The sequence below is a fragment of the Anabrus simplex genome, chromosome 4, assembly GCF_040414725.1.
Source record: "Anabrus simplex isolate iqAnaSimp1 chromosome 4, ASM4041472v1, whole genome shotgun sequence".
In the NCBI taxonomy this organism is placed as follows: Eukaryota; Metazoa; Arthropoda; class Insecta; order Orthoptera; family Tettigoniidae; genus Anabrus; species Anabrus simplex.
This window is the reverse complement of record NC_090268.1, coordinates 27,122,144-27,139,187: the sequence shown is the minus strand read 5'-3', so window position 1 is coordinate 27,139,187 and position 17,044 is coordinate 27,122,144. Positions and strand designations below refer to the sequence as shown.

The following is a 17,044-nucleotide window of genomic DNA, read 5'->3' as shown; positions in this document are numbered from 1 at the left end:
CATGAATCCCTCTGGTACAAACTTTCTGCTTGTCTTTTCACATGACATGAAACCCTGTGAGAGCTGAAATCAAAACACAAATATCTTACCAAATTGCTTGGATGTTTATTTCAGATGGTTATGATAATGCTTAACCACTCAATACCCCACCATGGCCACTCCTTGGCACCTTTCCATCACTCACTCATTCACTCACTCTGAGTGTGGTTTCCATTTTAATGTGTCCTTCCCTGCAACATGTGTTTTGTCACTCTTTTTTTTTTTTTTTGCTAGTGGCTTTACGTTGCGCTGACACAGATATGTTTTATGACGACGATGGGATAGGAAAGGCATAGGAGTTGGAAGGAAGCGGCCGTGGCCTTAATTAAGGTACAACCCCAGCATTTGCTTGGTGTGAAAATGGGAAACCACGGAAAACCATCTTCCGGGCTGCCGACAGTGTGGTTCGAATCCACTATCTCCCAATTACTGGATACTGGCCGCACTTAAGCGACTGCAGCTATCGAGCTCAGTTTTGTCGCTCTTAATTAGACTAATAATTTGTTTTACTTGAAGCAAAAGAATTCTAACGTACTCTTTGCACCTTTTTGTCTTTATTTTGCTACTGTGTAACGTATTTGTGCCCAAGACTTTGAAAACCATTTATCTGAATAACAAAAATTAATGTCATATAAATTTATTTCCGTGATTTCCACCTAATGCTACTATATTATCCTATTTTATGTGATCTGGACACATAAGCATTAACATGAAAAGTTTGGAATGTTCTAATTGCTCACATTGCTACCAACCTTGTTTCTGTGTGAATCATACTGTATTTCTGAAGTAAGTTGTTATATTTTCGGTTTTCCTTACAGGTGTTTACCAATGAGTGTGTATGAAGAACTACATCTTCTTAATCAGCTAAGAAGGTTTCCTCACAAAAATGAGCTTACTGGATCTGCTAGACGTCTATACAGAAAACTTTGTGTGCGGCGACTAAAACGTGAACGAAATATGCCGCTGTTTAATTTGGATAACACACTTGTATTCAACAAATACCTTGGTCAGCATGAATCTGTGTGGTCCAAACCTAGTAAAGCTGTAGGGTATGGAATGGAAGATGTGCGGATTCTGGACAGATTCCAAGTAGGTCTTTTCTGCTTTAAAAATCAAAACAGTAATTGCTATGCGTGTTGATCTTAGTAAATACTCTTTCTCTCGCTACGATCAACATTTATAGCAAATTACTCTAGAAACAGGATTAATCTGACATGACGGACATTTTTCTGACAGTTAAATTATGAACACTAGGGTTTTCCATTCACTATATAGTTTTTATCACAGAGATGCCAACTATTACGATTTAATCGTAATAATTACGAATTACCCATCATAATTACGCCTTTACGAATCACACACCACAAATTACGATTTTTTTATTATTTTTAAATCTAAGTTTATGAAGTGTTCAAAAGGATACACAAGGCGGCTAGAATTCTCAGAATATTATTTTCCGATTTCTCAGTAATAATTTATACCCTTTTCATGTCCCTCGTTTAAGACTATTTCGAGTTTTCACGCGCCGAACGCAGTGTGTGCTTCCAGTTCCGGAAATATAGGCACCTGTGAAGTGGTATATCTTGCGGAGTTGTTGTCTTTGTTCGTCACATAATCAGACTTCCATGCAAGTATGCGAGTTCTTTTGTCTTTGTTTTGGCGGTAAAGTGGTGACAAACTCCATTTACTTGTGAATACTGTGTGCGTGACTGTTGAAGATGTATTTATTGCGATTTTGGTTGCCAAATTTACATACCGTATTTCACGGCATAATCGTCGCACTTTTTATACTAAAATTTTCGAAAAAAATTGTAGGGTGCGACCATTATACGATGAATATTTAATACCAGTATTTGTATTACTCAAAAAATGTATTTATAACTAAATTGTATTTGATACAAATTTAAGATGCACGTAGTACTCGCGTTTATACATCAAAATAATTAAAATAGTCTAAAACAAAATTCATAATTTTTCGCAACAATTCGGCGAACGTTTTTCCAACCTGAAAATAAAAATGAACGTATTAAGTTAATTTGTCATTAATTTGAGTATTAAAGTTAAAATATTACTTGGTCATGAAATGCCATCTGAAGTTGAAGAAATTGAAGAAAGGAAAGAATGCAAAAAGATGGGATCTAGACAAGTTGAAAGAAAAGAGTGTGATGGATCGTTTCAAGGAACATGTTGCACAAGGACTAAATGAAAAGGCTGAAAGAAACACAGTAGAGGAAGAGTGGAGAGTCATGAAAAATGAAGTCAGTAGGGCTGCTGAAGAGATGTTAGGAAGGAAGAAAAGATCAACTAAGAATCAGTGGATAACTCAGGAGATACTAGACCTGATTGAGGAACGACGAAAATACAAGAATGCTAGAAATGAAGAGGGCAGAAAAGAATACAGGCGATTAAAGAATCAAGTGGATAGAAAGTGCAAGGTAGCTAAGGAAGAATGGCTGAAGGAGAAGTGCAAGGATGTCGAAGGCTGTATGGTCCTGGGAAAGGTAGATGCTGCATACAGGAAAATCAAGGAAACCTTTGGAGAAAGGAAATCTAGGTGCATGAATATTAAGAGCTCAGATGGAAAGCCACTTCTAGGGAAAGAAGACAAAGCAGAAAGATGGCAGGAGCATATCCAACAGTTGTATCAAGGTAACGATGTAGATAATTTTGTTCTGGAACATGAAGAGGCTGTTGATGCTGATGAAATGGGAGACCCAATTTTGAGGTCAGAGTTTGACAGAGCTGTGAGTGACCTAAATAGGAACAAGGCACCTGGAATTGATGATATTCCCTCTGAATTACTGACTGCCTTAGGAGAAACCAGCATGGTAAGGTTATTTCATTTAGTGTGCAAGATGTATGAGACAGGAGAAGTCCCATCCGATTTTCGGCAGAATGTTGTTATACCTATTCCCAAGAAAGCCGGTGCTGACAGGTGTGAAAACTACCGCACTATTAGTTTAGTATCTCAAGCCTGCAAAATTTTAACACGTATTATTTACAGAAGAATGGAAAAACAAGTTGAAGCTGAGTTGGGGGAAGATCAATTTGGCTTCAGAAGAAATGTAGGAACACGTGAAGCAATCCTGACTTTACGTCTGATCTTAGAGGATCGAATCAAGAAGGACAAGCCCACGTACATGGCATTCGTAGATCTAGAAAAGGCATTCGATAATGTTGATTGGACCAGGCTATTTATGATTCTGAAGATGATAGGGATCAGATACCGAGAACGAAGAATTATCTACAACCTGTATAAAAATCAGTCTGCAGTGATAAGAATCGAGGGCTTTGAAAAAGAAGCAGCAATCCAGAAAGGAGTGAGGCAAGGCTGCAGTTTGTCCCCTCTCCTTTTCAATGTTTACATAGAACAGGCAGTAAAGGAAATCAAAGAGAAATTTGGAAATGGAATCACAGTCCAAGGAGAGGAAATCAAAACCTTGAGATTTGCCGATGATATTGTTATTTTATCTGAGACTGCAGAAGATCTCGAGAAGTTGCTGAATGGTATGGATGAAGTCTTAGGTAAGGAGTACAAGATGAAAATAAATAAGTCCAAAACAAAAGTAATGGAGTGCAGTCGAACGAAGGCAGGTGATATAGGAAATATTAGATTAGGAAACGAAGTCTTAAAGGAAGTAGATGAATATTGTTACTTGGGTAGTAAAATAACCAACGATGGCAGAAGTAAGGAGGACATAAAATGCAGACTAGCACAAGCAAGGAAGAGCTTTCTTAAGAAAAGAAATTTGCTCACTTCAAACATTGATATCGGAATTAGAAAGATGTTTTTGAAGACTTTTGTGTGGAGCGTGGCATTGTATGGAAGTGAAACATGGACGATAACTAGCTCAGATAGAAAGAGAATAGAAGCTTTTGAAATGTGGTGTTATAGAAGAATGCTGAAGGTGAGATGGATAGATCGAATCACGAATGAAGAGATACTGAATCGAATTGGTGAGAGGAGATCGATTTGGCTAAATTTGACGAGAAGAAGAGATAGAATGATAGGACACATCTTAAGACACCCAGGACTTGTTCAGTTGGTTTTTGAAGGAAGTGTAGGTGGCAAGAACGGTAGGGGTAGACCAAGGTATGAATATGACAAACAGATTAGAGCAGATGTAGGATGCAATAGTTACGTAGAAATGAAAAGGTTAGCACAGGATAGGGTGGCATGGAGGGCTGCATCAAACCAGTCTATGGACTGATGACTCAAACAACAACATTACTCTTGCAAAAAATTATCGCTTTGTTGTGAAATGCGGACTTACCGGTACGCAATTTATTCCAAATCTTCGGTGTCGCTATCGCAGGTTTCGCTATCTGATGCGCCGTCCTCTCCTCTGTTAATACCAGTATCAGATTCTTCGTCTCTCTGCCACACTGCGTCATCTTCGGAACCGTCTAGTGCATTCGAAATCATAGTCCTTTTGAAGCTCTTGGAGACTAGTTCAGGTGGTATAAGATCCCAACTCTTCTTCACCCACGAGCATAACAAGTCCAAGGGTGGACGCCTGATATTTTCGGCGGGCGTCAATTGCTGATCGCCGCTCATCATCCACTCGTTGTAAAATCGACGTAAGTGGTCTTTAAAGGGTTTATTAACACATACGTCTAGTGGCTGCAAAGCAGATGTTAGGCCACCAGGAATGACTATCTGTCGTGTCTTATTTGTAGTGAGAATTTGCTTCACTTCGTTCACGAGGTGACCTCGGAAACTATCTAAAACAAGCAGAGCTGGTTGTTTTAGTAGTGCACCAGGTCTTCTACTCCACACAGTTTTAACCCAGTCCAGCATGAGTTCTACGTCCATCCAACCCTTTGGTTGCACTCGTACATGAATTCCACGGGGAAACTGTATATTCTTAGGCATCGTTTTCCTCTTGAAAATGATGTAAGGCGGCAACTTTCTCCCGTCAGCTGTAATGGCTAGCATTGCCGTGCATCGCAACTTCTCACTACCGCTGGTTTTCATTAATACACTCCGTGATCCTTTTAGCGCAATAGTGCTGTTGCGAGGCATATCAAAAAAGATTGGAGTCTGATCGGCATTACCGATTTGAGAAAGCAAGTACGAAGTTTCCTTGCGCAAACGTATGACAAATCGGTGAAAATTTACAATCTTGTCCGTGTAATCAGCAGGCAACTTTTGGCTTAGTGTTGTTCTCCTTCGCACTGACAGATTGTGTCGTCGCATGAACCCCTTAATCCACCCACGAGTTGCCTTAAACTGAGTTACCGGTATGTTGTGTTTGCGCGCTACCTCCTGTCCCTTAATTTGTAACATTTCATATGATACTGCAGCCATTGTTACGTATTTCACTGACGTACCTAAACACTTCTTCGTCAGTTATAGGAAACTTCCCTGTTTTAGGAACTCTAAACGCGCGTCTAGAAGGGTTTGTGCTTTTTGGCTTGTTTTTTACTTTCCGCCAGTCACGCACCAACTTTTCACTCACAGAAAATTTTCTTTCTGCAGCTCTGTTCCCGTGCTGTTCAGCGAAGGCAATTACGCTTAGCTTGAAGCCCGCAGAATAGTTTCTATATTTACCCATAATCGCTTATAAATGCTTCACACGTTAATGTTTTGCGATATAAATGACTTTCCGTAATTGTTCACTATTAAAACAAATTATTTCTGCAAACACCCAAAACACAAATTAAAAACTTAAATTCTCACGCACACATGTCTACAGTAATCACGTAAATCTGAAACAAATAAATGCATCTGTGATCTGTCCATTCCAGAGCAGCCAATACTGTTAGGCAGCAAGGAAGCATGCAACAATTTATCAGTTTAGCTCGTTGGTTGCGACACACTACTGCGCTTGCGCAAAGCTCGCAAACCGGAGCTCTAGCTAGCGCGGTGTAGATCTACTGTATAGTTGACTGTATTCCGAGACGTCAGTAACAAACATTCATTTTTTTCAATTTCTTTTAAACATACGGTAATTAGGTTAATATTTCTTCCCAGTTATTGATGATTTTACATTACATTACTGTCGAGTTTATAAAATAAAACTTTAATAGCATTGTATAATAATTATCTTGACTGCTTGGATAAAAGTTTTCATCCCATGCCCGGACACTTATGACGTAGTAGTGAGATAAGAGTCTAGCGATGACAACTGAGACATCGTAAATAATTCGGCTGAATAATTCCGTGGAAATCTGCGTTATCGTCTTGGATTTCACTTCGTGCGCAATAACACAGGAGCCGGCCCCATGGTGTAGGGGTAGAGTGCTGGCCTCTTACACGGAGGCCTCGGGTTCAATTCACGACCGGGTCAGGGAATTTTACCTGTATCTGAGGGCTGGTTCGAGGTCCATTCAACCTATCTAGCCAGTATTTCCTGGCGACGTTGCCGATAAGCGATAACTTACAGCCTTACGTATTTCAAATGGGAACTCATAATATGTAGGTGGTGAATAAATAGTACACTGTCTCGCGACCACGTTGTCAAACTGCCGATAGCCTACCGGTAAGCATAATATGTAGGTGGTGAATAAATAGTACACTGTCTCGCGACCACGTTGTCAAACTGCCGATAGTCTACCGGTAAGCCATGCGTCGTACACATACCGGTATTATTTATTTATACGTTGTGCAACATGTCGCAAACGTGACTGTGTTGCCAAATTGCCCATAAACCATACACGTATTTAAATTGCGCATTCATGTGCAACTTACGCTGCAGTTCCATTTACCTTTTAACCAGATTAGTGAACAAAATTTGGACGTGCGACGATTATGTAATTAAAGGTTTAAAGTCCGATTTTTGTATTGAAAATAAAGGATGCGACGATTACGCGGTGGCGATGATTATGCCGTGAAATACGGTATATTGCTCTTCTAGGATATATGCTAATCGTGTGTTTATGAAATGCGAAAGGTTTGAAATAATGAAGCAATTTCTTGTGCAGGAAAATACGTGTGATTACGTTACCATGATCAGTGACGCTAGTAGTAAATATAATTGAAAAATTTAGGGAGGTATACTCGGAAGAATGGTCTTCTTTAATGCATTCCCCAAAATCTCATTCACACGTGTTTTGTAGTGTGTGTAGCCGCGATGTTTCGGATGTGCATGATGAAGAAGAACAAGACTGAATTTCGTGCTAATATGAACTCCGAACTGTTAAGTGCTCTGTTAGTGCAGAGGATGCACATGATATGAAAAAAAAAAAAAAAATGTCACCAGTGTACGTTTACCAAACAGGAACTACAAGCTTTAAATTAAATGATATGTAAGTTAGTAAGATTACGGAAAAAAATCTACGATCGCCCCCCCGCCCTAACGGCTGCATTACGAATTACCTTTCTTGAAAGTGGGCATCTCTGTTATCATATCATCAGTCGAGTAATTTGTCTAATTCTGCTCTGTTATACTTTAAACATTAATTTGCACAAATGCTAAAAACTTAACGTAGCGCATCATTATCAAGTTTGCGGCAAAAGAAGGCACCAAAGATTTGGAAATTATGAGAAGGCTCCATGCACAGTTTGGGGACGCAACTCTTTCCAAGACCCAGGTGTATGAATGGCACAAACAATTTTTGGCAGGACGGAAAGAAGTAGAAAACAAGCCTCACCAAAGACGACCATGAACAAGCATCACTGCAGACAACATTCGTGCTGTACGTGACCTTATTGAAGAAGATTGGCGCATAAACATTTCTGAAATTGCTTCGCTTTTAGAAGTAAGCTTTGGAAGTGTTCAAGCCATCATCAATGACGAACTCGACCTCGGAAATTGTCTGCCTCATGGGTTCCTTGTCTCCTCACCAAGGAACAAAAAATATTCTGCCAGGATGTTTGTCGGAGGCATGTAAATCACAAGGAGGAGAAAGGTAATGATTTTTTTTTTTGGCATCAAATTATGACTTCTGATGAAAATTGAGTTCGTCGTTACACCCCAGAGTCAAAACAAGCAAGCATGGAGTGGCGGGAACAGGATGCAGCTGGCCCAGTCAAGGCCAAAAAAAGCCTCTCTGCTGGAAAGGTGCTTGCTACTGCTTTTTGGGACTATGCGGGCATTTTGCTTGAGGATTCCTTGCATGAATGAAGGACAGTGAATGCAACCTATTACTGCCGTCTTTTGGTTGAAACAAAAGCTGCATATCGCAACACACATCGCCGGCAACCGATCTGAGATGTTCTTCTTCTGCACAACAATGCAAGGCTACACACTGCTGTTGTAACATGAGAAAAACTGGAGGAAATGCATTGGACACCTCTGAATTATACTCCTTACAGTCCAGACTTGTCACCTTGTGACTGACTACTACTTGTTTGGAGCACTGAAAGAAGAACTGAGAGGAAAGTGATTTCATGATGATGCAGCGGTAGAGGAGTGCGCGCGCAACTGGCTGCACACACGGTCTTCTTTTCTAGAGGACGGCATAAAAAGTTGCCAATTCGATGGAAAAAATGTGTTTCATATTCGGAAGACTATGTAGAAAAATGAGATGCTTGTGTATTTGTTGGTGAATTCAGTGAAATTGTAAAAAATAATTCCTGTTTATATTTGATTAACTCGGTTTTCGGGTTTCCTCGCTACAGTAATAGAGTAGACCGTTCAGCCAGTGCCTCTGTGCTGAGTGTCAAGCGGTGGTAAATAACTTGACTCCCTAAAAGTACCAACGGTGTTGGGCGGATGTGGTGACTGTCTCCTGGGTGGAGGAAATGCCACTCACATCCTTAAAGCAGTGTCTATTTCCATGTAAGGGGCGGCAGCGGTATGGGGCAACAGCAGTGTAGAAGTTTGTCTGAGGTGAATGATGAGTTGGGTGACAAAAGCAAGGACCACTGCATCACTGCTGTATCAATGGCCCGAAACCAGTTTATCAACAGCAGAAGGGACAGAAGACCTAGAGAGTCAACCTGAATGAAATTGAGGGCAGGCTGAAAGCATTTTGTGTGGAAGAGAACTCCAAAATCAAACCTCAACTCCGTGACTGCCAATCATGGTTTTAACTCTTTGTGAGCATGGCTCCCTCCATTACATTCTCAACACTTGAATCCAGCGCTATGGAAAAAGTACAAAATGGAAATGATACCCTAGACCGGGAATGGCGAACCTACGCCACATGTATCAGTAGGTGGCACGCCACATGCACATATTAAAGTTTTTATATAGGGCCTACATTTTGTGCTATAGGCTATACATAACTCGTGCATCATATAGTCATAGTGATTCAGGTTTAAAAAATAAAATACCAAAAATCTAAATTCCAGTTCCATTCAGAAGTGCATTATAGCAACACTGATAGGTCCAGAAGTCAAGTGAGATAAATGTCAGATGCAGCTGGCAAGCCATTCGCTCGCCCATATCAGTCAATTAGCAAAGTTTGGCTTGTGTGTGATTGCCAGCAGTGCATAATTATTCTTAGTGTATAACTGTTTATTGTTTTGAATTTTGTAAAACAAGTTCCCAAGAGATTATCTCAATTTCGTGATTTGGAGAGACTATCGCACTTTATTTGAAAACCTCATATTTGACAGATCAGTGGTTAGAAATTGACATTTTACAAATGGAGTTGATTGGATTTCAAGAATATAGGTGAACAAATTTGTACATTCGTGAAAATCGAGTGTGCTGTTGATGGTGAATACTCTCTCCAGAAGCCAGAGAACTTAATACTTTAACAGTAAAACAGTGTTTTCAGCCATGTAGAAACTTGCTTCAGCGCTACTTACTTTGTTCGGGTCATGGTACGCCTCCGAGCAGCTATTTTCTACCATGAGCGTTGTGTCAGCAGTTAGAAACCATCTTGGTTCAGACCTAAGTGCTCCTTGTGTGTTATTGAAACATAACATAAATGACAGGGGTACTAAGATTCAGCAACAAGTTTCACATTAACGTTGAGAATGATATTTTGTTTAAAGTCCTTCGACAATATTAGTATTTTTGATTTCTATATCTAATCATACTTAATGATGATGTGAGTTACAGTGGGTGCTTATTACTTTTTTTTTTTACAACTAATGTTAGTTATTCTTAAAACTTACATATTTAAAAAATGTATTTTTGCGGTATTGGCAAAATACAACCACGGGACATGCAATCAAATGTATTCTTTTATGATGATGATGCTTGTTGTTTAAAGGGGCCTAACATCAAGGTCATTGGCCCCAATGTATTCTTTTACAGTGTATGTATATAATAACGTATTATGAAACATAATTTGGAATTAGGGATAGAAGTCGGGAGTGGGAGGTAGGGGGTGGGAGTGGGGGTTGTAGCTATTCCAAAGAAAATAAGAAGTGGTACAGTAGGGAATTGAAAACAATAAACAAGATTTAAAATGTTACACTAGTTGGAAAAGGTTCGCAATCCTTGCCCCAGCCAGTAACCTCAATCAGGGAATCCAGGTAAAAGTAGCACATCAGATTCCAGGAGCACTACACCTAGTGTAAGCATCAAGGACCAGTCGTAGGGCCCTACATCACCAAGAAACAGATTCAAACAGAACTTTGATATAGGAATTCTAAGTGTCTGGATACTTACTAGAGTCGGCAAACAGATGACTTCGCATAAGCTTTAGACAAACACACTGTCAATATTCTATCAGTTCAGGAGACACATATCCTGTCGGAGGATATCTCAACGATATGTGGATACTGGATGTTCAGATCCAAGGCTAATTTAGTTATTCTAGACACAGCTTTCTTAGTTCATAAATTCATTGTGGGTTCTGTAGTGGACTTTAAAGCTGTTTCTTCCTGTCTATCAAGACAACTCCAGCAATGCTGAAAAGTTTGAGACCTCTGGACCAACTTGATAATGTCCTGTCTGGAATTCAAACTCTGATCATTCTTTTAGGTGACTTCCAACACCCAGTTGGGTAAGGAGGGAAAGTTTAGAAACACCAGAGGTTCCGGTCCACGCCCGAACCAACAACGCTTTATCGACACCTTCAAGCTGATACAGATCAACCTTTTTTATTATCAAATCGAATTGGAGATGTAGCATTGTTGATGGCTATTGCATGGTTAATAAGATTGTAGAATAGTAAAATAAATACCTATTGTGAAAAATAATCTTTTAGCCTTCAAAGCTATAAATAAAGACAAAAAATTTTAAGTTATTCTCTTATAGCAAACTGAAGTTAACTTTGTTGAACTCTCTTAGAAGATTAATTAATAAGTCTGTTCGACTTTTGAATCCCAAATTGCCACCAGCCCTTTTTTAGCTGTACATTATACTTAACGTTTAATTTACAAGAAAAAAGAAACATGCATGGCGGATTGAACAGAAATGGACTGACAGTCCCAAGCTTGTAATTGCTGGAAACCGATGATAAAAATTGAAGAATTCTTCATCCAACTGACCATTAAAGTGATCCATAAAGCAAAATGTGCTTATGAAAAAGCTCAGCTTGAGACTATTGAAGAAACCTTCAGGAGAAATTACACTCAGGAATTTTACCATACTTTCAAATCTGGACTTACTGACTACCAAGCCTCTTTGCTATGTTTCCAGGATGAGACTAGCAATCATATTCTAAATAATTATGACAGTTGTGAATGATTGACTCAATATTTTGAGTCCTTACTGAACTGGCCTACTCCAGCATCAAAGATTACAATTTTTAGTCCATCCTTCATTCCACCTGATTCTCTTCTGCCTGATTGAGAAGAAATCACCCAAATCTGTACATCCCTCCCCAACAATAAGACATCAATCAAGGAAGGATTCCATAGTTGCTGAACTTGTGAAAATAGCTGATCCGAGTTTTGTTGTTAAAATGGAAGAGGTCTTTCATAATACATGGGAATAAGAAACTATTCTTATAGAGTGGAAATAAGCTCTTATACATCCTATCCATAAGCAGATGTGAATAACTACAGAGGCATATTTCTTTATTTAGTTGCGTATAAAGTCCTATCAAAAACGCTTCCAAATTGCAATGAACCTGTTGTTGATCTTCAGATTGGTGAATATCAAGCCAGCTTTCATAAGTGCTGTATCCTGCAGTGAACAGATCTTTTCATTAAAGGGTATCATCAAAATCAAATCTCTTCACACCAAACCAGTTCTATTGCCTTTTGCTGATTTCAAGAAGACCTATGACTCATTTGACCAATTCAGTCTTCTTGATATCCTCAAGGGGATGTGCATGATCAAGAAGATTTATGCCATCATCAAACTAACTCTGACCAACACCTTCGTATTCTTCTTCTCCATTACTTACAGTTGATGAAAATCACAGCGAAGCCTGTACGATGTTCGGCTGTCCTCATCGGTCTGCTAGAATCTAGTCCCGTAAGCTCCTCTACCAAGAGTGTTTCCTTCGACCGCGACGCCTACGTCCATCAATTTTACCCTGCATGATGAATGTTAGTAGGTTGTACTTTTCATTCCTCATAATATGCCCAAGATTGTACACAACAGCATTCGTTCCCTCCTCATGCGTTTGAGTACATGCTCAGTCCACGAGATCCGTAACATCCTTGGAACATCCACATCTCAGAGGCATTTATTCTTTTAATGGTGTTACATTTCAAAGTCCATGTTTCAGCACCATACAAAAGCACTGAATATACATAACAATGACGAAGTTGTGACGTGTCTCCAAGCTGAGGCTTCTGTCACTCAGTAGATTCTTCATTTCTGGAAAGCTAGTACGAGCCATTTCTGTTCATACACAGATCTCTAAATCCAGGTCTAAATAATCCAGCTGCCAAGGTACTTAAATTTTCACACTTGTTCAACTATGACCAGCACCAACAAGTGAAATTCATTGGGGAAATCTCTTGATCCTTGAAGATTAAGACTGGTGTTCATCTTGGCAAGGGGCTCTCGCCCATTCTTTGCAACTGTGTTTAGGCTGAGTATTGGATCCAAAGAAGTGAACATCGCCTGCATGATTATGCAAAACTTCCATTTATAGCTTATACAACAATAAACAAAATTTCTAATGATCATAGTTGTAAGCGGCCAAAAGTCATAAGAAGACACTGAATGTGATGTTAATAACAAGTTGCTCTTCCGCGAGCCCTCAAAATGGCGACAATATAGCGAGGCATCGACTCTACAAGGTGTTGAAATCGTTCTAGAGGGATCTGAACCCACGCATCTTTCACTGCTACCCACAGTTGGTCTTGTGTAGTTGGTGCGGGATTTATGGAGTGTACACTAGCATCAACAGCATCCCATAAATGCTCGATTGGATTAAGATTGGGGGATCTGGAGGGCCAATCCATGGTCGTAACTTAACTGGAGTGCTCCTCCAACCACCTGCGTGCCACCACAGAGCACGGTGACACGGCGCATTGTCCTGTTGAAACGTGGCATCTCCATCAGGGTACTCTAGGGCCAGAAAGGGATTCAGATGGTCTGAAAGAGTGCCCACATAACGTGCTCCTGTCAACGCTCCCTGTAGGCGGACAATAGCGCCTTATTGCGACCATGAGAACACCACCTATCCCAGAACTGAGCCACGTCCCGCCTGGACACAACCTTGTTGACACACAGGATCCATAGCGTCATGGGCTATGAACTGTCATGAACTCTTACGTGCCCCTCAGGTAGATACAACTGGAACCAGGATTCACCGGACCATACCACACGCTACCACTGTTCCAGGGTCCATTACCGATGTTCGCGGGCCCATACACGTTGTTGAGCTCTGTGTCGAGGTGTCAGCAATGGGACATGAGTTGGTCGTCGGCTGGTAAAGCTTATGCAGTGCAGTTGCCTCCTTCCGGTCTTGGTAGAAATGGGTTCCTGACTCCCAACATTCAATTGGACGCTGATATGACTCACAGTAGCTCATCGAGCGCCCAGTATGATCCTGTGGAGGCGACTTGATGTCCGTTCGTTAAACACCCGCGGTCTTCCGTGTAGTGGTTTACGCGGGTCGTAACATTTTCTCTGCGATGTTGAAGATCCACCCTCTACACTCTTGACCTCTTAATCTATAAGTTTCACTTCCGTATTGATGTTGATATTCACAAATATGAAGTTTTTGAAGCTTCAACCTAATCAGTACTTTATTTATATGTTATTATTTTACAGTACTGGTTTTGACCTTGTGAAGGTCATGTTCAGCTGACCAACACAACATGTAATTAAAACATCACTGTAAGAATATCACATAGTATGGGTAAAACATTGTCAATTTACGAATGTTCTTTGTACTAGCTTAAGCAATCGTCTACATTGAATGATATGAGAATTAAAACTTAATTTACTATTATGTGTATGGATGATGTATGTTAAATATACAGTGTTCTTAAATTATAAACATCCACTGTTCCACATTAAAACTTATAGCTAGATGAATAAAACATTGTGAAGCACAATTAAATTCATGCGGCGTATTGTACTTATGTTACTATGTTATGACATATGATCAGCCGTGTTCGTTTACTGACGGTGTAATGGTATAAGTTTCTTGAAGTACACTTATATTGTAGTCCAGGTTGTTGTCCGGTATTAGATGTGGAACTTCGTTGATCTATATGCAGTGCTTGCAGTTCATGTTAAAAATAGTTTTTACCATAAAATTTAATAGGATGTGTAAAATTACACTAGCCTGCAAAAAAAAAAAAACAACCATTTTTTGTGCAGTAAAAATTAAAATAGGTGGGCTTTATGAATTTCTTAACACAGAATTCGAGAAAAAATTAGTTTTGGCGTATCACGTCCGGTTTAGTGGCAATTTTACAAAATGGTATTTTGTTTCTTACGTGAAATTGTTGATAATTGGTATTGATTAAATTTGATGTATTAATGTAAATTTCAGCTTGCAAAACATAATCATATTTTGCATGCATTAAATACACACAAATGCTGCTTTGTAAGCAAGTAGATGGTTTGTATTTTATTTTAAAATTTATATTGAAATTCGTGAAACTGAAGCATAAAGCACCTATTTAGTTTCAGCTGTACAGTTGCTTTTAAATTAATATAACCGTACTTTGAATAAAAATTACATGGTTAAACATACATAGTTTTTTTACTTACATTATGTGCAGGTTAGATTCACACCTCCGTCTTTTCCTGTTTTCCGTGGAATTTCCGGGTTTTTTAAGTTCCTGAATGATCTCTAGAAGGGTTGTCTTGTGCAATCGACCAACAGTAATCAGCCATCATATTCACATCCCAATGTCCCTGATAGCATCGTTCTGCATCTTTGAGATTCTGGTGAAACCTTTCCTCTTGTTCTTCACTGACAGCTCCTAAATTTGGAGGGAAATAATCCAGATGCGAAGCTAAGAAATGAAGCTTAAGGCTCATATTACAACTTAGTTCCTTAACCTTTACCAACATTTTCCTTACAATTTCTTTGTACTGAGGGTCCTTAATGTTGCCAAGGAATTTAGTCACTATATCTTTGAATGTGTTCCATGCCTCTTTCTCAATTTTGGTCATCGTGTCTCTGAAATTTTTTTCCTTCATCAGTGTATGAATCTGTGGTCCATCAAATACGCCTTCTTTGATTTTTGCATCTGATAATGAGGGAAATTTAGTGGATAAATATTGGAAGCATAGGCTACTTTTATCTAATACCTTGATATACTGTTTCATCAATCCTTATTTGATGTGCAAGGGTGGAAGTAGAATTTTTTCACGGTCAATACGACTTACATTCAAGACATTTTTGGATCCTGGTTGTAGTTGTTTCCTTTCTGGCCAATTCACTGTATCTCAATGTTTATCCCATGCCCTGCTATCCCATTCGCGTAGGAAACAGAGAAATTTTGTATGGCCTTTTTGTTGTCCCAGCAACAATCCAATGATCTTCAGATCATCGCAAATTTACCACCCATGCTCGTGATATTTAATTTTTTCAAGCACCAACTTTAAGGTCTCGTATGTTTCAGACATTTTTGTGGAGTGTGCAAGTAGTATGGATGCCAGAACATTTGTATTATGAAGCAAAACAGCCTTTAAACCTCTTTTGGAAGAGTCAATAAAAACACGCCAGTTACTAGGATCATACTCTTTCTCTTCCAATTGACGTAGAAGATTTGAAACATCCGTACAAAATACAAGTTCATCTTCGTGAGTATAATACTTTTGGACTGTTACCTTTGCAAGGAAACTGCTTTGTCAGTCCATCATAAACATTGCATAAGGGCGGGGGCTTTTAACACATCTGTTTATTCAAGTGGTCTAAGATGAAAGACAAACGGTCAACTCTCTTATCTTCAATCCTACATACCTTGCGGTCTATGGTGTATCTGGGGGAGTTTGTTATGAATTTACCAGGAAACCCCCAACTACACAATGAAAATTTAGGCAGCAATAAACTTATAATAAAATGCAAACAATAACAAATCAAATTACATAATTGTATTCTAAAAAAAAGTTGCACGCGAACATCTTTCAACATTACATCTTAAGAATTCTTGCAGACACTTAAACACTGAATTGCGTCAAAACTAGACGTGATAGGAAAAAAATAGCATCATTTTCGGAATCAGGGCAGCAATTTCCATGAGAATTACCTATCTTCTTTTTTACCGCAAAATCATGTTGGCTAGTGTTATAGATAGATTGTTATTCTTAGGACGTGCTTCCCTTGATCTTTATGTTATTTGATTTTGTCAAATGTCATTATGTGTTGCCTAATTTCTAACATATCTTATGTTATATGATTAGTATGAAAGCTCCTTTCTTCATTCGTAAATTGACAATGTTTTACCCATACTATGTGACATTCTTACAGTGATGTTTTAATTACATGTTATGTTGGTCAGCTGAAGATGACCTTCACAAGGTCGAAACCGATACTGTGAAATAATAACATATAAATTAAAGTATTGATTAGGTGGAAGCTTCAAAAACTTTATATTTGTGAACTGTTGACCTCGGCAACCCAAATTCGCGTGTAATCTCCACAATGTTATGACCCATGCGCCATGTGCTGATGAACATCCCATGTTTAAAGTCAGTTAACTCGCGACGTTTTGCCATCTTCATGACACTTGTATCTGTGACAGACTGCTCAGCTATGCCGCAGCTAGCCGCAATGCTCATGGGTCATA

At 39.2% G+C, this 17,044-nt stretch overlaps 1 protein-coding gene across 1 annotated transcript in view; it reads left to right on the top strand.

Moving 5' to 3' along the window:
* Window positions 1–17,044, top strand: part of Atac2 (Ada2a-containing complex component 2) — a 113,394-nt gene that overhangs the window by 66,379 nt on the left and 29,971 nt on the right. Inside the window, exon 7 of the mRNA XM_067146171.2 lies at window positions 858–1,128. Coding sequence (XP_067002272.2) covers window positions 858–1,128 — 271 coding nt within the window. The remainder of the gene's footprint in view (window positions 1–857; window positions 1,129–17,044) is intronic.